The sequence below is a fragment of the Opisthocomus hoazin genome, chromosome 2 (assembly GCF_030867145.1).
Source record: "Opisthocomus hoazin isolate bOpiHoa1 chromosome 2, bOpiHoa1.hap1, whole genome shotgun sequence".
NCBI classification, from domain to species: domain Eukaryota; kingdom Metazoa; phylum Chordata; class Aves; order Opisthocomiformes; family Opisthocomidae; genus Opisthocomus; species Opisthocomus hoazin.
Genome location: NC_134415.1, coordinates 42534342 through 42559491, shown reverse-complemented (window position 1 = coordinate 42559491; position 25150 = coordinate 42534342). Strand labels below are relative to the sequence as shown.

At 50.0% G+C, this 25150-nt stretch overlaps 3 protein-coding genes across 5 annotated transcripts; 2 read left to right on the top strand and 1 right to left on the bottom strand.

The window, feature by feature from the left end:
• Positions 1 to 353: 353 nt before the first annotated feature.
• On the top strand, positions 354 to 14274 carry GALM (galactose mutarotase). Of its 2 annotated transcripts, none has more exons than XM_075413405.1 (8): positions 354 to 668; positions 1144 to 1298; positions 4185 to 4391; positions 5831 to 5912; positions 9310 to 9451; positions 9570 to 9720; positions 10173 to 10284; positions 14047 to 14274. In XM_075413405.1, exons 1-7 carry the CDS (start codon positions 473 to 475, stop codon positions 10248 to 10250), a joined length of 1011 nt encoding a protein of 336 aa, XP_075269520.1. In that variant the 5' UTR covers positions 354 to 472; the 3' UTR covers positions 10251 to 10284; positions 14047 to 14274. The 2 variants fall into 2 exon arrangements, with proteins under 2 accessions (XP_075269520.1, XP_009929360.2); XM_009931058.2 differs by having other exon boundaries at positions 9546 to 9720.
• SRSF7 (serine and arginine rich splicing factor 7) lies at positions 13771 to 19764 on the bottom strand. Its single transcript, XM_075413406.1, has 9 exons — positions 19656 to 19764; positions 19132 to 19312; positions 18807 to 18983; positions 17851 to 17925; positions 17660 to 17761; positions 17242 to 17295; positions 15940 to 15984; positions 15324 to 15359; positions 13771 to 14084 (listed from the first exon to the last, which is right to left on the bottom strand). The coding sequence occupies exons 1-9, from the start codon at positions 19681 to 19683 to the stop codon at positions 14030 to 14032; spliced, it is 753 nt and encodes a 250-aa protein (XP_075269521.1). The 5' UTR covers positions 19684 to 19764; the 3' UTR covers positions 13771 to 14029.
• GEMIN6 (gem nuclear organelle associated protein 6) lies at positions 19448 to 24913 on the top strand. Of its 2 annotated transcripts, none has more exons than XM_075413407.1 (3): positions 19448 to 19578; positions 21858 to 22003; positions 23641 to 24913. In XM_075413407.1, exons 1-3 carry the CDS (start codon positions 19498 to 19500, stop codon positions 24014 to 24016), a joined length of 603 nt encoding a protein of 200 aa, XP_075269522.1. In that variant the 5' UTR covers positions 19448 to 19497; the 3' UTR covers positions 24017 to 24913. The 2 variants fall into 2 exon arrangements, with proteins under 2 accessions (XP_075269522.1, XP_075269523.1); XM_075413408.1 differs by lacking the exon at positions 19448 to 19578 and adding an exon at positions 19934 to 20324.
• Positions 24914 to 25150: the final 237 nt, after the last annotated feature.

The window sequence follows — 25150 nt, the reverse complement described above, 5'->3', positions numbered from 1 at the left end:
AGGGCCCTCAAAGCTGTGGCAGTGTAATGAAAGTGGGGAAAAGAGCTGGCGGCAGTGATGCCCTGTCCTCTGAGAGCCTGAACGTGCAGGCTGGCGGCCGCAGCAGCGCAAGCCTGAGCAGACGCAGCCTTTCAGCATCCTTCCCTCTCCCCTCCACCATCTCCAGCCGAACAGACCCAGAGGGCTGCTGCCCTCAGGTGAAAGCCCTCGGCACCTCTTCACGATCCATCACATCCCACCACGGCTGTGTTGCCGCTTGCCGGCGCGCCGTCTACCAAGCCGGGTGGCGGGGAGCAGCCGATGCGTGGCATAACTCCTCCCAGCGCTGGAAGGCAATCATGTGATTTTTATGACTGCTCTCTGGAGCCGTGTTTGCTCTGCTCCCGGCCACCATTGCTTCCTCCTGAGCGTCCTTCCCGGGCAGGGCCACAGCTCCTTGCCGGCGGTGCTGGGGGCCCGGTTTTAGGGAGCAATGACGGAAGTGAAGAGAGAGGTGTTCGGGCAGATGCCCCAGGAGGAAGGAGGAGGAGTGGTGGAGAAGTTCGTGCTAAAGTCGGACAGCGTGAAGGTGGAGATCCTGTCCTTAGGGTGCATAATCGCTGCTCTGGAGGTGAAAGGAAGGGATGGGAAGTTTTCAGATGTTGTCCTAGGCTTTGACACTTTGGAAGGTGGGTCTGAATCCATTTCTTTAAAAAAAACCTGACAACCAGGCAATTTAACCAGTGTTTTCTGGTTTATTGCCACACTATATTATCTGCTTCTAAGGATCCCCTCCAAATCGTGGGCTGAATAAATACAAGTCCTGCTGTAAGTCCTGGGCCCAGCGGTGGGTGGGGAACGGGGACAGCGGTGGCTCCAGGTTGCAGTGTCTGCCTCTAACGGGGTGGCTCTGCATCATGCTTTGACTGGCAGTGACAGAGGGCTTTTCTGCAGATCTGCGGAGAATACAAGATGCCGTCAGGCTGTTTTAAACAGAGATGCATGTGACCGGTGGGCTGTGCGTCCTGTGGAACACCGGACTGCAGTCACCTATGCAATACTGGCAGGGACCAGAGAGAGACACCTCTGTGTGTGCAAGCATGCCTGGAGACCACCCATCCATTCCCAGTCCTTCCGTTTAACCGCGCACTGCTTTTTGGCCAGGATACACGAGGAAGCACCCCTTCTTCGGCGCTGTCGTGGGGCGCGTTGCCAACAGGATTGCGAAGGGGAGGTTCACTGTGGATGGGAAGGAGTATCAGCTGTTCCTCAACAACGGGCCCAACAGCCTGCACGGAGGAGCCAAGGGATTTGACAAGGTGAAAATCAGGCTGGTGGGTCCTGGTGTCCTCTGGCGCACAGGGGCTGTGGCAAGAGAATATGATGTCTGTAGGGTATTCTGGTCATTACTGAGTTGAATCAGCTCCCAGAAAGTGCTGTGAATGCAGGAATGGGGGGGAAATGAGGCTCTGTGAGCTGCTGGGTCGGCTTGTCTTTGCCCAGGTGGCTTAGCAGGCCTCACCTGTGTCATCCTTGGATGCCATGCAGAGGGTTGCTGTGCTTTCTCTGCGGTACTGCAGCCCTGAGGCCTCGTGAGCCCAGTTCTGACAGGGTTGTCCTGGGGCGAGGGGCTGCTCCTGCAGAGCCTTGGTTGGGACATGGTTGTGAGGACCCAGCCTTGTGCATGGTGGAAGAACCCAAGGCACCAGCCACACCCCCCCTGCATGGGTGCTGTGGTTGTCCCAGTACCCTAAAAAAGTTTCCTGTGAAACAGTGATCTGTGCAGACTCCTTTGCGCTTTTGGATTTGAGGCTGTTACCTGCCCATAGCTCCTCCCAGAGCCAGAAGTTCCTGGGTTTGCAGAAACTGAATATCATTCCTGGTTGCTTTTGCCAGCTCTCCCAAGCATGGGGAGAGCAAGGTGGTGCTGTGGGTTCAGTGTGGTCATTGCATGACCCCCTTTGGTGCCGCTTTTGTCCCAGTGACAGCCCACCCCGGGGCTCTAGCTCTGACTCACAGCAGCGGATGACTAGATCAGGCCTGCAAAACGCCCCAGCATCAATGTGTTCCCTCCTCAGCCTCTTCCTGTGACCTCCGAAGATAAAATAAACTTCCCCTGGCCCCAGAACACTGAACCCTTCGTATCTTCTCCCAAGAGCTGCTGCTGAAGTGCAGACACCATCCATGTGCTACAAGAGGCAAGGGCAGCAGAGCATCTCCTCTCTTGAAAGTCTTGATGATAACCCTGCTGATTGCATAGCAGGCTCAGAAGTCTCTGCTTTCCTGAAGCCTTGGGCTTTGTCGAATCAACTGTATTTGTAACCAGCAAGTAGCTGATCCAATATTTCCCCAGAGGAAGTCATGTGAATGTGCTGGTGCAGCTGCTTTCCTGGGTTAATGTTTTGTTCCATGAAAGGACATCCAGGCTGACGGGGCAAAAGTCAGAGTGCCTGGAAAAAAGCTCGCTTGTGGGCAGCACAGTGTGAACCAGCATCGATCGGATTCAAATGTTCCTCAGAAGCCTTAGAAAAAAGGGACTACTGGGGTGACTTGGCTGTTGTACACACAAAGAGGACAATTTAGTTTAAAGTTTCTTTATACACCCCAACCCACTGTGAGCTGGAGCTGAAAACATGCACTCCTTTGCACCCGGGGCTTCCAGGCTGTCTCCTGCAGACAGGGAACATGGTCTCTTCCCCTGCCTCTTCCCCTTGCTTGCTAATGGCACACCAGCTTGGTGGGAACAAGGAAGCGACACCTCCCAGCCTGGTCTTTATGTCCTCCAGCCCATGGGCACCTTGGGCACCTGCTCCAGACCCCCTCCAGCTGGGTAGTAGTCACTGCACAGAGACCTGTGGTCAGCCCTAACAAAAACAAGATATGCTGGCTCTTGGCTGTGACTATCTTGGTCATCTTGTCGTTTTCCCTGGTCTTGCAGACCTCAGTGCTGCAGTCAGTGTGTGGTCTGATAACAAGGAAGCTTGCAGCTGCACTTCTGTTGCCACAATATCTGACCACACTGCTGGGGGACTGGGGGAATTCAGAAAATAACCCTCTTCACTTTAAAAAGTAGTGATATCTGTGTACTTACTGGCCTTTAATAGCTTTTTCTTCTAAGAACTCAAATAGAGACTCATATACAAAACCACCGGGTCCCACAGCAATGGGAGCTGCAGTGGATCTGCACTTGGTGCAGGGGGACCTGCTCTGCAGCCTGTTTATCCCATTTGGCACCCTCAGTTCCCATGTTTGGTGAAAATACTGGCTTTTGATGAGTGCCCCGAGTTTGTGATCTCTGCATAGGACATGAAACAGGTCATCTCAAAAGCATTGTCTGGCCCTTGCCCCTACATCTGTCCTGTGGTTAAATAGGAGCTATTGCTTAGGTAGATGCAAAACTCCAGAGACTAGGTGCCTCGCCTCGTCATACATCCATCCTGCAAGGGGTTGAGACATCTGCTTAGCATCAGATCCACGGCCAGGGTCAAACAGGCTGTCTGGGCAGCTAAATTTACAGTGTGCTGGCTTGCTTCGCTCGCCAGCAGGTTCGGCTCCGAGCAGAACCTTGGTCTCTGGCAGGGGCAAGAAATGGAGAGGTCCCAGTTCTCTGGATCAGCGCTGATGTGTGGATGTATCTGGCAATATATCTGGTACTGTTTAACCCAGCCCCAGCCCCTAAGTGGAAGGTCCCAGTGTATATTTACATTGTCCTAGAAGCCAGCCCTGAGCTAGCTGAGGGAAGGGCAGCAGCTTGTTGAAGTGATGTTGCACACCGAGAGATCCATGGGAGGGGGAGTAAGTCCAGCTGCAGGGCAAAAATCAAATGCATGGACCCTCTTAGGCATGAAGTAACACAGACTGGGGCAGACTCCCATCAGAGCAAACTGCCTTGTTTGTTTGGCTGCTCGTTGGAAAGCTGCTGGCCCTGGCTGACCAAAAGCAGACTAGTGCCTGTGTTTTCTCCCACGTCCCTTTTTCAACAAGGGGATATTGTTTTTTAGTCTTTCATGAGGAGAAAAAGATAGTTTGGGCTTTTTTTTTTTTTTCCTTCTAGGAGTAAGAGCAGGAAAGATGAATGAAAAAGCCTTTGTTTTAGTGCATCATTCCTTAAGTGCCTTTTGTCCCTGGGTTCAGCCCAGCCTGGGGCAGGGGAGCCGGGCACCACGTTTCCCATGACTGTGCCGTGAATGGCATGCTCCTTGCAGGTACTCTGGAGCCCCCAGGTCCTCCCGAATGGAGTCTGCTTCTTCCGGATCAGCCCTGATGGTGAGGAAGGCTACCCTGGTGACCTGAAAGTCTGGGTGACCTACACGCTCAGCGGCGGGGAGCTGGCCGTCAACTATCGAGCCCAGACCAGCAAGACCACACCCATCAACCTGACAAACCATGCCTACTTCAACCTCGCGGGACAGGTGAGCATGGGGAGATGAACCCCGTGGAGGGACACTGCAGGGGAAGAAAGCCTGGGGAGCCATGGGATGATCCATGGGTTTCACGTGGGATCATTGGGACCAACATGCTGCTCTGGGGACACAGCACGCTTCTAAGGATGCAGTGATGGGGGTTGTCTCTATGCGTCATGGGCTGCATGCAGCCTGCAAGCTGGGGCAGGACTGAATCACGTAGTCCCGAACTGAGGATGCATTCTCCCAGTGCGTTGCGAACAGACATCCCATCATGAGTACTAACTCTCCTTTTATGTGTAACTGGGGAATTCAGCCTCTCCTGGTCCCTTGGGAAGATTACAGAGGAGGTGCAGAACTGGCATGCCCTAGTGATGGGCTGGCATTTCTCATCTGTCTTCTGTTGGCGCTTCTGAGACAACATACTGAACTCTTGCATGGATGGTGCAGCTGAGATCAGGGCCTGTAGTGCCAGCCAGAGTCAGTGCAGCACTGAAATACACGGGTCAAAATGGGAAGAAACAGCATGGAAAGGGGATGTGAGGCAGCCAGGGTTGCAGAGCAGGGCAGTAGCAATGTACAGAGGGCTCCCACCCACCAGCCCAGGGTCCTGCCAACTAGACGGGCACGGTGTCACAGCTGCATTTTAGTCTCACCCTGTATGTAACTGGGCTTGGAGGAGAAGGATCTGGGAAACAAAATGTTGCTGGGCAGAGCAATAGGATGGGACAGTGTGGTCACACTTGGAGGTGAGACAAAGACCCTTAGAAGCGTTAGTGAGAGACACCCCAGCCCCTCCATGCAGAAGGTCTGCTCAGGCTGCTGCCCTGAGAACGGCTGTACAGTTAGTTTGCCCTCTGCTTGTCCTCCCAGCGGTACAGTAATATCAACACCTACAGCGTGCAGCTGAGGCGTTTTTCCAGAGGAACGGGAGACTTCTGGGCATGAAAATGCTGCTCAGATTAGACAGTGATGTGCAGGCTCAGCTGTGATCCTGCTCCCCTTCCAGCCCACCAGGTTCCCTGCCAGCATCCCCGAGGCTGCAGGAGAGGAAGAGGAGTGCAACTCCCTGCGCTACAGGAGATGAGCCAGGAGGAAGGGTTGCGCTTCCACTTCTCTCCCCTTTTGCCTGCCACTGTATGCTCAGCAACCAGTGTGTTTTGGCCAGTCGATCTGCAGGGTGGTAGTGCTTGGTGAGGCACAAGTTCAGACTGGTAGTCTCAGGCCTGCAGGATTACAGCTCCCAGGTCCCATGCAGGTTTTTGCCTGTGCTGGTACCTTTGTCCTGTGCCCAGGATCAAGGTGGGATGACAGCCAGGAGGTCCCCCCAGGCACTACCAGATCAGCCAGTGGTAGCACACCCAGGAGCAGTCACTCCCCGAGTGGAGTGCTGCTCGAAGGGTGGAAGGGCCGCAGCAGGAATTCCGATATTTCCCATCCTTCTGCAGGGCTCACGGGATATCTACGACCACGAGATTTCTATCGAAGCAGATTCCTACCTGCCTGTGGATGACACCAAGATCCCTACAGGTGGGTGGTGTGACGCCCACGGCCCACAGCGGGGATGGTTGTACAGAGTGATCCAGAGTGATCCAGAGTGTTTGTGGGTATTGGGGAACAGCACTGCCTGGCAAGGGGGGACACACCGGGACCTGGGGGACCCCAGGCACAGCAGGGCTCTCAGCCGTGGGGACAGTCCCACAGCACCTGAGTGGGCAGAGCCAGGTGCTAGTAAACAGGGTGCGTCGCCAGCTCCAGACCCAGGGATAGGGTGGGCCAGGGGCCGTCCCAGGCGGCAGCAGCCAGAGATGGGGCCAGAGGCAAGCAGGACACAAGGCTGCAACGTGGATCCAAGGAGTCCATCCAAGAGACAAACTACCTACGACACAGGAACAAAACTTGTCCCTCCAGACCTGTTTGGCCAGCATTTCCCTGCAGGCCAATCCATTGTTCCCAGGGCCAGTGGAGCCACCAGAGAGGGTCACACAGCTCTTTGAGAGCTGGGATTGGCCTGAGGTTTGCCTGCTTTGCTTCCTCCAGCAGTGTTCAGCTTTATCATATTTCTCTGCTGGGATTTTCCACGTGACGTCAAGGTCTTACTTCCACAGATCTTTGTTTCTCTAAGATCAGCCCATGCTCAAAGTCCACAGAAAGCAGGAGAATGAGTTTCTTAAGCCTCAGTAAAATGTGGGAGATGCAAGCAGCTTGCTCCAGGCACAGGGCTGCTGTCAGTAAATGTGACGGCACACCAGGACTTGGTCAGACTCCCTGATCTGGAGGGCAGCTCCCAGGCCCAGCACTAAGCTCTAGAGCTGCTGAGATCTCTTGTGGTCAGGAACCCGGCATTGTCCTTCCCTGCAAGAACTGAGCCATCAGTCCCCTCTTCGGGATGGGAGAGCTGGCGCTACTGACTGGGAGGCTGAAGACACAAAACTAACACTTTTCTTTCCTGTCTTTAATGTCCTGCGTGGCTAAAAGAGGAAAACCAGTTAAGGAAAATAGCATGTTTTCCGTGCTAAGCAGGTTAACTAAACAAAGGTGGTATTGCTGCTGTCTCCAGCCTCAGCATGGAGAAATGAGCTGGCAGCCTCTTGCACCCAGTCTTGATTCAGGGTAAAAAGGAGAAAACAGGGCTTTCTAGTTCTCTTCCCCCCTCTTCCACTCTGTTCCTCCCCATAAATGATCAAGACGCTGAGTTAAATAATCTGAACAAGCTGGGACAGGGTACACGTTCCCTGTACCCTCAGGTGAGCCAGCACTGAACGCATGCACTCAGCAATGGTCACACTGCTGACAAGGGGGCACCGTGCTTTGGGTGGCTTGACTCCAACCCTCCCACCGCGCTGCTCCAACACCCATTTTGCATTTGGCACGAGTGACCGTGCTGAGCTGCACTAAGAGTTGATCTAACTGCAAAATGAATCTGATAACCAAGTTTTACTGTTTTTAAGAACGAAAAGCATTATTAAATAAAAAAAGAGCTACATTTGGCTTAATTTCTTAAAAATCTAAAATAGATTAAAATAATCAGAAAAGCGGACTTCTAGACTTGCTCCTAAATGATGGCTTCTCATCCAGCCTGGCCGGCTTAGAGGAACGGAGGCCATCGGAGCGCAGATGCTGAGGCATGGCAGGCGAGGCTGGGGGACAGTGCCATGCCACGCCAGAGGTCTCCGGAGGACAGAGTAGTGACGGGAGCACCAAGCAGCCGGTCTGGGGCATAAATGCCGGGAAGGCTGTGCTCCTGGGCGCAGCTAGCATCAACGGAAGAGAAACTGGGTGTGGGGTGGGATGTGTGCCCAAGGGCTGCGTGAGCCTGTGGGGTGGTTTCTGGTAAGCGTAGTCTCGCAAAGGTCTGCTGGAAATGGAAGAGCTCGTTTCCCTGATGCTCTTGCAGGGCTGCTTTACAGCATGCACCTCCTGATTTTGGGAGGGAGAGGAAGAGAGGCTTTAAAAAGCAAAAGAAAAAACGCAAGAAAGCTTTTTAGCTCTGGTATCTGCTAAAACGAGAGTTACGTCTGTGTTCATGAACCAAAACCGCTGTGTGTGCATGCATCGGCTTGCACCTGGAGGAGCGGGTCTCCCAGCGCAGGCAGCTTTTGTTCAGCTTGGCGTGTCCTGCCTGGGCTCGAGCCAGGGAAGGCTTAAGGCTGTACCAAACCCACTGCCCTGCTTCTCCCTGCTGCTTTCACCTCATGCTGTTTCACATCTTAATTGTGGCCAGCTTGCTGCCCCTGCCTTTTGCAGTTCCCTCTTGGTGTCTTGGGTAAATGTAGCCTTTGAAGTTGACAAAACTGTGCATAGCCTTAGTCCTGGGATGAAGAGCCCTTGCATGCAACGGCTTCTGTATTTTACGTAAGTGCCTAAATGAAAATGCTTTATTTTTTTTTCAAGATGTTTTTCACCCCACAGCTTAATTCAGTAAGAGTGCTCCTTGTAGATAGGATCAGAAGCCACAGAAATGTGCTGTTTGTCAGGTGGAGACTGATGTTTCTCAAGGTTTGCAGAGCAGAACTGGTGCAGAGCTGCAGCCGAGCTGGGTGCGACTGCAGCGAGCAGAGCACAGCGCATGGGGCTGGCAGTGGGGCCGGGATGCCCGCACACTGCCAGCTACCAACACTGGCAGCTGCCTGCTGACCCTTGGAAACCTCTCCCTTTACAAAGGGGCAGAAAAATGTCACTTTAGGGAAAAACCCTTTCCCCTGCCCTTCCTGTGTCACCTCCCCCGTGCAAAACCTCTTGCCGCTGGGTTGGGATGGCTGTGTTTTGCACTGTGTTTAGTGTCTTCGCGCTGTTCTCACTGCAAGAGCTTTATCACAGGATGCTGCATGCCCACATTGGGCCTTAAAAAAAGACTTGAGAGAAAATGCTGGTTTTATGGTCTTGAACTTTTTTTTCCTGAAAAAATGCCCTGGGGCAGAAGAGTACTGGTCCCAGTATACAGCCCATATTCACCATCCCAGCAGGTGTGCCACCTTCGTGGGCCATCTCACGGATGTTTGTCTGGAGATGTGGGGGGGTTAATTTATTTTAGAGAGAGTATATGTATATAAATCTTATGCATATTTACATATTAATAGCTAATAAGTCTTGGTTTAACATTAATTAGCTTGTATAGTTACATATACAAGCCCCCCCTCTTGTTTTCTGGCTCCTTGGCTTTGCTTTGTCCCAGCTAAGCACAGCAGTGTCCCCAGGGGCTGCCAAAGCTCTGCTGGTGGACAAGGTGGCAGTGTCCCAGCCTAAGTCACTGTGGCCGCAAGGCACACTTGCTCAAACCGGAGCACCGCAGTGAGACAAGGGTCACAAACAGCTTAAAACCCTCGGCTCACCAAAGCGAGGAATCTCAGGCCTGCGCAGGGGCCAGCACCGTGGGTGTTTGCTGGCGTGTGGGTGGGAGGCTGACACTGCTGTTCTCCTTGCCCAGGGGAGGTGGCTGCCGTGCAGGGCACTGGCTTCGATCTCCGGCAGCCCGTGGAGCTGGGGAAGCACTTGCAGAAGTTTTGCCTGGATGGCTTTGACCACAACTTCTGCCTGCAGCAGGTGCAGGCTCGACGCTTGGCGGCCAGGTAGGCTGGGACCCTGCCAGGGTTCCCCCAGCCCTGGAGCGACTGGGCGCCCATTCGGCCAGCCCCTTGGCATACTCCACCGGCATCTCCCCAGGGCTCGCCACCCGCCTACCGGCAGGGCCATGGAGGTTCACACCACCCAGCCTGGCATCCAGTTTTACACCGGGAACAACCTGGATGGCTCCCTGAAGGGCAAAGGCAGCGCCGCGTACCCCAAGCACTCAGCTTTCTGCCTGGAAACCCAGAACTGGCCCGACGCTGTCAACAAGGTGAATTGTTCCCTCACCCCTGGGAGCTGCTTGGGTCCTGTGGCAGGAGACCATGCCACCACCACCACCCATATCTCTGGGGTGTTAAATATACGAACAGAGTCCATTTGGTGAGGGGATGCTTTGTAGACACCAGAACCAAGGCAGGCACAGGTCACAGCACCCTGTGGCCTTAGGCAGGGGTCAGCTAGCGCAACGGGGACCGGCCCCACGTGGCCCAGCTTCCCAAGCAGCAGACCCCAAGGGGCCCTTGCCTCGTCCTTGGGTTCGGTCAGGGGTAGGACTCGTCCACTCAGCATGCAATGGGCGGTTAAGCACTGCTGCTGGAAGTGCCCGAGGAGCCGTGAGAGGCTGGCCCGGGCGGGCTGAGGGGACGCGGCTGTGCCCTCACGACCCTTTCTGGTCCCGCGGTGTGCTCTCACAGTCGTTGACGTGCTGCTGCCTCTCCCCAGCCCCACTTCCCCAGCACCCTGCTCCAGCCGGGCGAGGAGTACAACCACACCACGTGGCTGGTGTTCAGCGCCGCCTGAGGGAAGGGGATGCCGACTTCTACCACCCAGAGGGGTAAGTGCCTCTACCAGCTTGGCCAGAGATCCTGCCAGGTGCTTCAAACTACCCTGCACAATGCATCCCATTTAGAAACTTTTTTCCTCTTCTGTGGTTTTCACCTGTGGCTTCCGCTGGCTTTAGCTCCTGTTGCCACCTCTGCCGCTATCTGGTCTGTGCAAAGCTCTCACCCTCTGTCCAGCCTCTGGTCACTGGGTTTTGTTTCACAGTGAAAACGCACTGAAAACACCTTGTTTAGCGACACAGCATGTCGCAGCTCGAACCACAGCAGGGGAATAGCTGGTAATATTCATGTGGGACATGTGGGAAGGCTGAGAAAGCTGCGGTTGTTCGTTACAGCATCAGCTATTCCCAGCAAAGTGCCCTGAGCTGCGCTGGCTGCTGCTCTCTCCCCACCACTGACCTGCCCCACAGCTCAGTGCCAGCTCGCTGAAGGGTGCCCTGCCTTCCCACGCCAGTCAACGGGGCAGCCCCCACAGCCAGTGCTGCCAGGTCTGACAGCAGCGTTGTGGCGGCTCTGGTACGCAGCGGTCATGCAGAACGGCTTTGCAGAGGATGGCGTGCTGCAGTTATCCCAGCTGGCCGCCCTGGCTCCTCTGGCTTAACTCTGATTTCAAAGCCAGCAGCGATAGCTGCACAAGAGCATCTTCCACGCTACACCTTGACTGCTGAAGTGAAGCAAGCACATCCGTCTGTAGACCTTAAAGTACAACTGCAGGAGGAAAACCATCATCTTAATGTTGTGTTTCCAGATGAAACATGTATCATCCCCAAAACCCGGTAACAGGGGCCCGTCTGATGAAAACCTCCAAGTTTCTGAGGTTTCATAAAAAGCTGGCGCAAGCCTGGGGGATGGCAGTGACATCACGTTAGGGAGCTGGCAACCCTCTCCCCAGAGACATGGGGGTAGCCAGCCCTTGGGCCAGGCACCCCGTGCGAGGCACCACAGCCTGACTCCCACCTTCTCCTGCCATGCCGTTGCCGAAGGGGCCACGCAAGTGTCGGCTCCCACTGCCAGGTGGTGGTCAGTGCCTGCAGCTCCCCAGCACGCTTCCTCGGCTGCAGAGCTGCAGCAACGGTCTTGCCCCCAGTCGAAGTGCCTGGCCATTGGGCTCACAAACGTGGCAGACCCATTGCAGTCAGTTCTGCCACCTTGACCCCCAAAACGAGCACCCCGCTACTCTCCTGCGGTGCCCCGAGTGCCCAGACGAGCACAGTGGTCACACGTTGCGCAGCTGCAGTCCATACAGTGTAAGGGCTGGTGTCAGTCGGGGAATAAAGCCCAGCTCATCCAAGCTCAGGGAGTGCTAGTTTGCAGACCAGAGGCGGCAGCACCCTCGCCCCTACGAGGGTGGGGCTTGCCCACCGCGCTAGAGACCTCGGTACAGGTCCCCTGGCCCCCCACCCACAGCCAGGCTGCGCAGGGCGCGCTCGCCCACCCGGAGCTGCAGGGCCCGGTGGTCGCAGCAGCAGCGGACAGACAAACACACCCCCGTCCCACCTGGGCGTCTCTTCCAAGAGCTCACAAACACTGTCTGTAATTTTTGGTGAAATCCCACCAAACTCAGCTGAGAGCTGGAGCGGCGCAGCCTGCTCCGAGGACGCCGCCTGGAGCTGGTGGTGGACAGCACGGCCACCCTCAACATTGGTCACCACAGTTGCAAAGAAGGGTGGACTCCAGATTTGCCACTGCTCCTTCTCTGCACCTCGGAAGTGCTGGCTGTCCTTCACAGCGGCCACAGCCACAGGCAGGGCTGCCACCACGGGCACTGTCCCGCCTCCTTGCTAGGTTCTCACTGCTAAGCCTGGGTGTAGAGGAACCCCAGTCCCCTACGAAAATGCAGGCTCCTCCACACCATCTTCCACTGCGTCTCTGGGTACTGAAAGACAGGTACCAGTACAGCCGTCACGTTAGTCTGCAGGTTTACTCTGGAGCAGGTTTGCCTTAAGAATACAGAAGAGAAAAAGCTGATCAAATTCCAGAGTGGTGGCGTACGTGTGCCCCTCGCCAGGTATGCCACAAACTGGGCAGGCAACGCACAACCAATAAATCTTCCCAACACAAGTCACAGGCTTCGGGTGTTTCTGCTAAACCACTGCAGGGCAGTATTCGTGTCACCCTGCTCTCTCCCACGGCGGTGACGGCAGAACCTAACGGGTATGGCCAGAATATTGATCACCCCTGCTCCCTGCCACCAAGCGCCACAGGCCACGGCAGTCAGGACCGGGCATCGAGGCTGCGGCACAGCCGCACGTTCAGAATGGGGACTACTTACTCACACACTGAAGCAGCTCCAGAAAGTCACTGTTAACAGGAAACCTATTTTTTGAAAATCATGTGTTACCCAAGGTGTGACCGACGCCAATCTCGTAATTTTTTTCATTGACGATGCTCTGCTGTGGTTTACACATTGGAAGCAAACTGCCATGACAGATTTTGTAAGAAGCCCCAACAGGCCTCACTTTCCTTTTCAGCGCTTGTTTACTGCTGAAACTGGCCTTTGTTTCTGTTAGATACCCCACTGCACTAAAACATGTTTGATTTTTTCCCCTCCGCTTACCAGCTTGTTTGTTTGTTCACTGTCTCACATTGTTTCCAGTCTTTTGCCCTGATATGTGTCAACAAAGTACCTTGCCATGCAATTCCTGACTCCAGAATGAGGGCAACCGCGGTCTGACATACCTACACACCAATAATTAATCCTGCAGGTGTGTGTCTGCTGTAAGAAATGAGCTTAATTCAACAAAATCATCTTCAGGCTGCTTTAAAACCATACCAATTTCTGTGAAGCAGGTTAGAATTCCTGAGGTCAGCTGTAGAATCTTTAAGGAGCAAAGTCTGAGCGAGCTGCAGAAAGACTAGTAACAGCTTTCCTTTGCCTCTCCAACACCTTTTCCTAAGGTCCGTCAGAAATTAGGTCAGAAGACCTTACGTCTTCCCTCAAAAAGGAAAACATGCCTTGAGACATTTTAAGAAGTTTTCTTTGTATTAATAGCCTAAAGAACTAAAAAAATGCAACAAGTGAAAGCAGCAATCCTCAAGTTAGTAATGACTTCTATCACGTTTAGAGGTTTCTGCAGATGTTAATTAATTTAAAAGGTGTCAGTGTTTCGAATAAAAGCTCATCCTTAAATTTTTGGGCACCTGGTATCACAGCTAGTCAAGCACCAGAGAGTAAGCTGTGCAGAATAATTAGATCAAGGAGAAACATGAATGTCCATCAAATATCACAAAGGAGTAAGAACGGCATATACAAATTTTTAGCCATCTGCAGACAGGGATGGATTTTAAATTCCATTTCAAAGAAAGCAGAAACTGATCCTTTCACCAAAGGCCACTTAACAATAAATGTGAGAAGTGATGGGTTTGACAAGACACGGGTATTTGTCACTCCCGTTTTTGACGCTGTTCATCCACATCACACGACACACAGCTAAAATAACCCAAATGTTAAGAGAAGCAGCAGGGTTACTACAGAGAAGTTTTAGTTAAAAATACACATTTTATTTCAATGTGCCAATAAAAAAGTCCCACATTTTCATATCACAGGAAGTTAATTCATACAATAAAAAGAGACCTGTGCTAGTCTATTGGTGTGACTAACTCAGAAGACCCAGATCATGCCAAATTTTAGTTGATATACTCTTCTATCTACACTCTTACATTTACAAAGACACCACAAAATCCCTTATAATAATGTAAGCAAAATAACTTTCTTCCTAAAAGATTAACTTCATAACTTTAATCCATTCTTTCAGGACTTGCACTTCTTTGAGGGCTTCCTGACGGTGAACGACTGAAAGAAAAAGAATCCAGAGTTAACATTTCAGTAGTCATTTCAGATTCGCAAATACAGGAAAAAGCAACAGGAGGATACCTAGACTACTCCGGCACCCTTTAAGCACTGTTTTTAATAAACCAATCACTACTGACAAAGTTAATGGGTTGATGATTGAATGTTAGAGATAATAAATTTCTTTCTTTCACTTTTTTGAATTTCTACGGTTATTTTTATACTACAATTTAAATGTGATTATTGTAAAGTCATCTAAGCAACCTACGTGTAGAAGTTCTAAAAGTACATTAAAAAGAAGAAGAAAAAGAAGAAGAAGAAGAAGAAAAAGAAGAAGAAGAAGAAGAAAAAGAAGAAAAAGAAGAAAAAGAAGAAGAAGAAGAAGAAAAAGAAGAAGAAGAAAAAGAAGAAAAAGAAGAAAAAGAAGAAAAAGAAGAAAAAGAAGAAAAAGAAGAAAAAGAAGAAGAAGAAGAAAAAGAAGAAGAAGAAGAAAAAGAAGAAAAAGAAGAAGAAGAAGAAGAAGAAAAAGAAGAAAAAGAAGAAAAAGAAGAAAAAGAAGAAAAAGAAGAAAAAGAAAAAGAAAAAGCAACAACTTGCACGGCAGCACGCTTGCCCAGGCAAGGGGGACATCCTGGCAGGTCTATAGCTATTCTTACTAGGATATATCCCCTCCCCGCAAATACTGAAATTGTAAAAACGAACTATGAAAGAATTCAAACTAGGGGAAAAAATGCTGCTGATTCTGTCACTGCACATGTATGCATACACACAGAGATAACTTTACCAATTTATTGGGGAAAAAAAATAATCTGAGTAACAGCAGTAAATCTAACAGGCTCGGTCTTCCACTCCTGACTGCTATGCCAGGTTACTCTGCTCTATCTGCCCCAATATCACTGTAGCTTTTCATGAGCCCCAAAGCTGATTCCCACATCTATTCTGTGCTGTAAGCTCACCAGCAGAAAGTCTCTGTGCAATAAAACTGTTAGTGAACTGAAAAGAACATAGGAGCAGACAAAGGCAAGACATAACACTGCTAAATAACCCAAGGAATTATTACCACAAACATATTACTATATATGAAACCACAATCACAACATTATTTCTGTCGAAAACATCTCGGCAATATACCTTTCTAGTATTTTCCTACAAGCAGTAGTCAAACTCCTCAGCAGAGATCACTGCAGATACTAAAATGCCAGCTCTACGGAGTCTACATTATTAGTAGGGAGATCAACATACCTTCTCTTTGGAGATGGTGACCGGGACTTTGACCGACTGTCAAAACAGAATATCATCAATGGAGCTTAAAGGTCAAACGAACTTTTATATTCAAAAAAATAAGCATCTTAGCAATGGAATTATTAGAGGAATCTAGACAGAAGCTCTTTAAAATGGCAAAGTTTTCAAATCAACTTTTACTCTGACAGGGACTCTCAATCTAGCGTGGAGATTAATTTTAAGAACAATCTTCAGCAGAGAACACAGGAAAACAAAGGGTAGTACTGCGGTGAGGCTCTGAGAAAATCACAGATTCCTGCTGTTTTATCAACAGCACTAATAAAGCTGAAGCCCTTTGTGTGACGGATAGAAAAATTTAACAGAACTGAGCACAAAGACACAAAAAAAATCAGTACTATGTTGGAAACTACAAAGAGTTAGTGAAAACAAAGAGATGGGTAAGGAACATATTCCAAATAGCTACAGAGTCAATTTTCTAATCTCAGTCATATCACAAATGGATTAGTAGGGCACGCATGTTTGGAGGATTTTTTTCTAAAGCACCAGGCTCTATTAATCATGCAAACCCAGTACTGAATGCTAGATTCTACTGCAGGCTTTATCTCTGTATGCTTACCTCTTAGCCGGCGAGACAGATTTTGATCTGCCATGAGACCTAGACCTACAAGAAGAAAAAACACAGCTAAGCAGGGAAGCTGGTAGCATGCACGTTCCCATACTTGAGACAGCAAGATTCACGCTAAATGTGTAAGAACTGTCATGCTGAACAGACAGAATGCTGCAAGTTTCCACGGCTTTTCTGCTAAGTTTCAGAAGAAAGCTTTTTACACGGATGCTGCACATGTTGCTCTGTACTTTTGTCCCTGGCCAATGACTGCTGGTTGCTGATGCAAGTGGCAGGAACACATGAACAACTCAAATCCTGACCAGTATTTTCACAAATGTAATAAAAAGCCATGGTCTAAACTTGCAAGTTTTATTAGGCTTGAGTGACATCTACCACTATAGTTAGTACTGGCTGCAGGCAGCATGCTCCTACAAATACCTTCAGCTAAAAATACCCTTCAGCTACAGCTTCCCTTTATTATTTTGTGCTTCTTCATGGTTGACTACTCTGTTATTTATTTCAAAAAGCAGCCATCAAGCCAGCACAGTGGGCCTGGGAATGGGCTGGGGCAAGAGCAGTACCATCTCCTTCAGAGCAGAACTTCAGTTTACTTGTTCTCCTATGACAGCTCGCCGAGGACATCCAATCAACCTCGGCCAGCCACGCTGCCTGGACATGGCCACACAAAGCACAAGCTGCATTCACGTATTACGGAAGGATTGAACTACAGCTTAAGAGAATGAATGACATCCTGTGTTCATTTAAAATTTGATCATCGCTCTTACGGCACATTTGTTGGCACAAAACAATTCCGACAGGTGTTTATCTCAAATTTAATTCAGCTCCTGCAGACTGACACTTTGTTATTCAACAGAGCTGGAAACAGCAGTAATGCTCAGGCACTAGAAAGCCCGTCATGACTTGCCTGGCTATATGCATTAACGCTTTAACACACATCCTGATGTCTTTGACAAATAATGGGAATAATCCACAATCTCTTGTGAGCTATACAAAGGAAAAAAAAAACAACCAACTTTTCAGATTAATTCTAAACTTGTTTGCTATGTTAGCTGTTAATGCAACCTGATCAAAACAGTACTTGTGATGACCATCGGGACCTGGCTATAAGTGATACTTAAAACAATAAAAAGAGAAAGAAGAGCCTTCTGTATTGCTTTTTAAAACTACAGACTCCTAAGTCAATGGAGAGAAAACACAGCTTTTCCTGAAAATGTTAACAGCTGTTAGAAATCCTAAACAGACTTTTAAGCAACTTTTACTACATATCCGCAGTCACAGAAGAGATCTTACCTGCTTCGGGGCCATGTAACAGATCTGGATCTAGATCTGGATCTTGATCTAGACCTGAAATAAAAAATAAAGACAAAACAAAATTGAGGAAGTCAACGAGAAATGGTAACAATTACAGCACTACTTAGATCAATGTCTACATGTTGAACGTAAAACCTACATGATCATTAGACGTTCTAGACATCAAAATTTATCATGGGATATGCAGCCGTGTAAGGTCTCAAAAATAATTGCATTACCATGCCTGTAAATTCAACTAAGATTATCAGACACTTTTTAAAGGAAGCTAAAGTCTGATTTCAAGATGTTAGCACCTTTCAAGATCTGCTATCCAATACTTTCTTGAATCTTTTAAGTAAAACGAAAAAACAACAACAAACCCAAAACACACAACCTATTAAACATTACTATTAATTACCTTGATCTCTTCAAGGAACCCGATCGGGACCGGCGGGGAGACACAGATCTAGACCTACGAGGAGAAACGGACCGGGACCTACGATAGGAAGCTGACCTGGACCTGCAAAGAAGTCAGTTGAAGAGTTGTAGAACTGTAGCTTTTTCTAACCAAAAGAAGCAAAGAGGAGTAAAAGACAAACTTCAGCACACCTCCTACCGCGACTGCGACTGCGTGACCGAGAATACCTTCTTCCTCGGGACCTGGAACGGGATCTAGACCGGGACCTGGTTTTAGGTTAGAGAAAACAGGTATCAGGAAACAGTTGCAGGAATCAGTGCACATGAGGCCCTGCTGAAGTCAAAACTGATTTCAGACAGCTAAAGAACTAGCATCTGTCAGTTGGAAAAATTCTCTGGGCCTACTTGTCTTGAGCATTTTACTACCTAAAAATGTTAAAAGCTGAATTACATTGCAGAATTACATTAGCATAGAAAACACTGTAATGCGTATTTAAAATAAACCTTGCAAGTTTGCAGGTCGACCCTCTTTGGCCCAAGGTCTAGCAGATCTAGACGGTCTAGAAGTATCTATAGCCGATCGCTGCATCTAGGTGTTCTCTTCAATCTAACGACGATCAAACTGACAGCCCAATGAGCCAGGGTGAGGCTTGATTGACGCAAGAAGATTTTTCTAGGTGGGAATGTGGTCAATCTGGTGTTCCTCTTTCTAAACCGGAGGGGGGCCCCAATTGAAAGCCAAATTTACTGTTACGGCGATCACCGTCTCAAATTTTCTGCCCTTAAAGAATAAGGTGAAGCTACGTGTAGATGGCTCGAGGGGATCTGGCCTCTTATGCTGATCACCTCAAGGTCTAGGAGGATCTTAAGTGTCGGATTTGCAAGGCGCCTCAGCATGAAATCTTAAGGCTCGTGACATTCTGAATCAAGGCGACTGACTCAAACGAAGAAACCTGAAAGGTTTTGACCAGGTTGATTATTAAGATATTAACATTTGATAGAAACAGCAACAATTGTAATATACACCTATACATTTATTCTAGCGTTAAAGTTTAAAGAAAACTGACGTAACATTCTGTTCTTTGCTAGCAAGAGCTACACAACAGCAAACTGTTGAAGCAACCCAGCCACTGCAGCCCCACACGTACCTGCTCCTCCTCCGGCGACTATAGCGGTGACAATCATAAGCATAGTGGCCTTTCTCACCACACTCATAGCATCTGTCATTAGGGTCAAAGGGGCGCCGTGCCGGAGGCCTGTCGTAACGGGAGCGACGCGGCATCCCTGTGGACACCTCCACTCTAACCCTGCTGCCACATATCACCCTGCAACAAGTCCACGATGGCTCTAAGTTACTTGTTACTGTTTATGGCAGAACTACAAAAAGAAGAAGAACCAGAGAGAGAACGCCGGTTCTCTCTCTGGTCTTAAAAGCGGCTGCAGCTCCTGCAAACATCTGAAGTGCACACGTACTTGCCATCAAGCCCACGGACAGCATCCTCAGCGTCCCTCGGGTCTTCGAACTCCACGAAGGCAAACCCCGGCGGGTTCCTCGCGATCCACACGGTTCTCAGGGGCCCGTAGTAGCTGAAGGCTCTCTCCAGCTCGCCTTTGCCCGCGCCCGTGCCCAGGTTCCCCACGTACACCTTGGTCTCTGCCGGGAGGAGCGAAGCCGCTGTCAGCGCCGGGCCAGGAGCGGGCTCACGCCGCGCGCGGAAGAGGCGCTCCCGCCCCGCCCCCTCCGGGCGCGGCCATCTTGTTCGCGCGGCCCGCTCCCGCCTTCACCACGAGCAGCGGCACGCGCGGGCGCACCCCCTCCTCCACGGGCGCTGACGCAAAATGGCGGCGGCGACAACGGCAGCGGCGGCCGCCTCGCCTCCCTTCCCCCCTCGCCGAGCGCAGGCCGCTCCGCTCCCCGCGGTAATCACCCGCTCCGCAGCGCTCCCTCGCCCTCCCCTCCCGTCCGCGCAGCCGCCCGCCGCGTCCCGGGAACTCACCGCCTCCATAGCGGCCGTAACGCGACATCCTAACGGCCCCGCCAACCGCCTCTCCGCGCGCACGCGCCGCCGCCCGCGCCTGCCCCCTGCCCTCCCCTCCCTCCTCCCCCGGGCGGTGCGGGGCTGCGGCGGGAGGCGGCGCGCATGCGCGCGGGGCGGTGGCGCGCGCCGCGGGGCTGGGCGGGGCGGGCGGCAGTCGCCGTGGGCGGTGAGGACGGAGCGGGGCGGTGGCGCTGGGCGGGGTCCTTCGCCCGTCGGGGCCTCGGGGGTCGCCCGGCAGCCGCTGCGCCGCCGGGCGGGACCTTCCGGCAGCCGCGGGGCCGCGCCGGGAGCCCGTCGGTGGAGCGGAGGCCGGCGGCGCGTGAAAAGCGCCGTTCCGCCCGGCCTGCCGCCGCCGGGGCGGGGGGAAACGCGCTTCGGGCTTGTGCCGGTGCTCCCGACAGGGCGCCGGGGGCCGGGGAAGGCGGTGCGGCAGTGCCAGCGGAGCCGCTCTCGCCAGAAAAGCGACGTTTTGTCTCCCGGGTTGCGCCTTGACGGCTTGGTCTGCGCCAGGAGCCTCCACCGGTACAGCTGCTTGGGCTGGGAGAGCCGCGCTGGTCTGTGGCCGGGACTGAGGTTAAGCTGGCGGCGGGAGAGCTGTGGTAACTGCCCGCGGTGGTGACCTGGAAGGTAACGGCTGGGATGGCGGGATAACAAAACTCTGCAGGGCTTCGTGGTTCAGAACAATTAAGTAACCACACTGGCAACAGTGGGGGAGAAAGAAATCAGTAAGGACTGAGACTAGCAAAAATTAAAACCGAAGATGTTGGGAGTATTTTGCTCAAAAAGGTACTTCGAACAAACCGCCCTCCAGACTCTGATCCAAAAGGGGATCAGTTAGGAAGCTATTTAGAGTGTAAAGAGCTAAAATGTGTTATGCATGTAAATATATGAAACCAAACCACGTTCCTTCTTTCCACCACTGTTCTTCCAGACATGACAGAAGCCAAGTTTTCCCATTGTGTTGCTTGTAGAGCAGCTGGGGGGGGGCGGGAATAAAGTTTCTCACCTTAGGAGCTGCACAGGGAAACTTTTGAGACACCTCAAAACCAGGGAGCAAAAATACCTTGTTTTTATGGAGCGGATGTACACGGCATGCATCTGTACTTATTTATGCTCGCAGATTGGTTGAAGAGGCTTGACCGTGGTTTTGCATACTTAAGGTAGCAACAGGCTGCACAGGGAGGTGGTGGAGTCACCGTCCCTGGAAGTGTTCAAAAAACGTGTCGATATGGCACTTCAGGACATGGATGAGCAGGCATGGTGGTGGTGGGTTGACAGTTGGACTTGATGGTCTTGGAGGTCTTTTCCAACCTTATCGACTCTGTGATCTCACAGCACTGGCAGGAGCGTGGGCACATCTGACCCGGTTGAGGCGAGGCAGAAGTAAGGATACAGGGTGGGCTTCAGTGCTGTGTGCCCCGCTTCGCAATCTGCCCTCATTATATAAACCTATCCGTAATTTACACACACACCCGTGTTTATAAAACACTCCCGGTCGGAGCATTTCCCTGCCTCGGAAGCCTCGAATCTGGCGCTGGAGAAGCCCTTGACCTGCGGCAGGGGCGGGCGGGAGCAAAGGAGGGAGCCTCCTCCAGCCCTTTCTCCTCCCTTCGCGGAGGGGCGCTGGGATGGGGACGGTCGCTGGTGTGGCCCCAAGCTGGGACAGTCGTGCTCAGTCTGCCCGAGACTGGCTCTGCTGTCGATACCAATAGTGCAGCCGGTACCGGGAAAAGAGTGGAGCACCGTAGGGATGGAGGCGGGATCCGGGAGGATAACGCTCGTCCTCGGGCAGTGGGAGGGCTCGGACACTGGGGATGTGCCAGTACACAGAGCAAAAGGCTGTGAACATCTGCCCTGAAGGGACAGGGATCCCGAAGGTTTTGTAGGCGGGCAGAGCAATACATGGAATGTTTAATGAAAGGGGAAGGTGTTAAGTTAGCCGGACAGTGATTTTTCAGGGTTTGCTGTGTGCCTTTAAAAAGTGAACTCAGTGGGAAATTACACAACTGCAGCGATATGCAAACCACTTTTCCTTTTGAAAAAGGCAAATGGTGCTTAAGATGAATGGAAGACGTTTAACTGCAGGCAAACTCGGTTCTGACATGAAGGGCAAAGCAAAAGGATTTGCTGTTTTTACTAATTGCTCTGGCTGTTTTCTAGGTTATGGATGTAGGAAATATGAATGACTGGCAGAAGAAAAGCCCCCTAGACTGGGAAACGTATCTGAACAAAATGGTGAAAGTCACTGTAATCGAGAAACATGAATATGAAGGATGGGTCATAACAGTTGATCCAGTTTCTGCCAGGTATGTCCCAAAGCTTTTGTCTCTGTAAAGCTAAGAGAAAACAAGTTTTTCAGGAAGAGAAAAGATCCCAAGACTGAAGCAAACTTTATCTGGAGCAAAAACTGGATCTTGGGGCTGTGTCTCCTGTTTTTTTAATTGGTAAGGCCTAAGAGAAAGCGATATTGTAGCTGATGAGGCCATTTTACCTAAATCCCCTTTAATCTCATTCAAAGGACTGGTAAGTTTGAGGAATGGATAATATCTGGATTCATGCTGACTTTATTATGGACCTGAAGTTAGTACTTTCAGTGATATCCACATGTTTAGGACCACTTTTAACAACATACCAAGCCCTGCTTCACAAAGAGTGCAGAAATGTTTTCAATGCTTTAGGTGTTAAATCCTTACTCTGTCCAGAGTTCTCACATTGATGCCCTGCTTTCCCCTCCAGCTGGACACCACAATGGTGTAGCAGCTGCTTTGGAGAGGAAGCAGGGAAAACCAGCCAGGGCATTGGACAGAAAGTGGTACTGCAGGTCTCTAGTGCCTCAAGTGAGTAACTTGAAAACAGGGTTTGAAAGGCAGAATGCACCAGGGAATAGGCAGAAATTTGGTTCCTTGCTGCCAGAGCTTTTTCATACCTTGTGAGCGTGTCCCACATGAGCACAAGATGGAGGCTAGAAACTAAATCATCTAGCTTCTGATGTGTTTCAGAAGAATTGGTTCTTGCTTCAACCCTGGAGTAGCTCCGATACTCTAACCTTCTCTTAGAGTTGCTTATCATTTTGGTAGAAAAGGTGCGCGTGGCTGTGAGTGATTCTGGGGGTGACCTAGGCTAAAATCAAGGCATATTTCATTGCACATTACCCAAAAAGTCATTACCTCTGCTAATGGTGGCAACAGCAGACTAGGAGAGTGCTGGTATCAAATTCTGGAACTTTTCTTCCCACAAGAGGAAGAAAATGGTTTCTGATCCTCTTTGTTGATATATAGGGAAGGGATCCTAGAAACATAACAAGCTGCCTTCCTACCTGTATTTTAGGACTTCTGGGATGTAAGTGCCCTTGAGAAAAGACCAGGCTGCTACAACATGAGCCTAAACCTGTTGCGGTGTGTTCCCATTGTAATACTCAAGCTATAGTTTTCAGTTAAGAAACTAGCAACACTCATTTAAAAAGTATATATGATTTTAGTAATGATCAATAACTAAATATTAATCATTTGTCATTAAAAGGTTTCGATGTTGTTAGCTTCCACCATTGCCTTCAGCATTCAAAGTGCTGAATGTACCAAGGTACCACTGTTTTTGAGTGTTGGAAGACTTAAGGTTCTTCAGCAAGGTTGGGAATGCTGCACAGAAATACTTAGATTCCCAGCCCTGATTTCAATGTACACTTTACCTTATTAAAGTAATGTTCTGCTTGATAGTATCTAGAGTAGTTTCAAGTTGAAGGCCAGAAGTTACCTGCAAAGCCCCACATTTTCAGTATATTAAGGGTATGGCAACGTGCTTTTCAAGGAAAACACTGGGTACTTGATATTGCCTAAATGCCTGGGTTAGGCTGACGCTAATGAGCACTCATCTCCAAGAATCTTGGCCTGTGTTTCTCAGTCTTCAGTCAAGTACAGTGACTCATACATCCTTCTTGCCTTGGCAGTATTGTCCTTGCATCGTTCCTGGAGAATGAAAAAGTGTCCATATCAGTTGTCTTGGGCCATGCTGTCCAGGAGGTTGAAATACTGAAAGAAGGGGACGATGAAATGAAGCAACGGCTTTCTTGCATATTTGCGCCTGAAGAATGCAAAGCCTACAGCCCAGAGGAACTTGAAAAGAGGAAGAACGACTTGAAGACTTGGCTAGAAACAAACCACATTCCCGTAACAGAGCAAGGTGAATCGGGAAGAACGCTGTGCGTGGCGGGGGTATTAACTATTGACCCACCGTACGGCCCAGAAGAGTGCAGCAGCTCCAATGAGATTATTCTATCTCGGGTTCAAGGCTTGATACAGGGCTATCTTGAAAAACAACAGTGACGTCTGCTGTTTAAAGCAGTCGTCTTTAGGAATGGATCATCCTGCTCTATTTCAGGAACTGTCCTGGGTATCGATATTCACCATTTGCAAAAATGCTGGGTTTAGGTACTTTTGTGTGATTTTTATATGTTAAGAAAGGGATAAAACCAGTAGTATAAACTAAAAGCACAAAGCATTTTCCATACACTATTTTTTATTAAAAGCCATTGGATAATGATGATTTATTAAACTGATTTGTCGCTTTACTATATCAGTAGTAAGATGATACCAGTTTAATAAATATTTTTTGTAACGCTGTTGTGAAAGAGGATATATAATAAATTTAAACTGTGTTTTCCTGTGCCTTTAAAATGTATTTAATTAATTATCTGGAGATGTAGGCATGTTTATTTGAAGTGCTTACCAGACTTTTTTTTTTTTTCAGAAGTAGAATTGTGGCACTTGGACTTCCCAAACCAGATCAAAAAATTGTTCAGAAAGGTTTTTTTTTTTTTCCCCCACAACTGTTTTAGAACGTGAATTATAATATGGGTCCAAGTTTATAAAACTATTAGCTATAAAATGATTAGTTAGCAGGCAAATAGCAGGTTTTTAAAACTTTTCCTATCTGTATTTGTTATTTTAGAGCAGCAGTGATTGGAAGACTTTTGTTCCTTGAAAAGAGAATCTCTTGCAATTCAGTAAGTTTGTGTTGCCTAATGCTTTGTTTCTATTTTATGGCAACACACAGCGCGAGAATCACTGCATGATTCTTCCTGAGATTATTAATCCAGTCAGGAGCCTTTAGAGCCCTCATTTACCTCTTGGTGTATTGATTTGGTAGCACCAAAACAGGTTATTGTGCTCAAATGCATTTGAAAAGTCTGTCTAACCCTTGCTAATAAAAGGCCCTCCTCATTCCCGCTGTGGTTTATTTAACATTACTTCGAATCAGTCAGGTTCGTGCTGATTTTTCTTAAAAATCCTCCACTGCACATACGCTCCCGCGCGCCTGTCCCTGCGAAGGCCGGTGGGTGCCAGCGCACGAAGGCTGCCGCTACCCGCCTGGGTGAGGGAACGACCAGCACCGGGGAACCCGAGGCTGGCTGGGGTGCGCTCGCCCTGAGAGCCGGCACCAGGTCAGCCCCGGCCCCA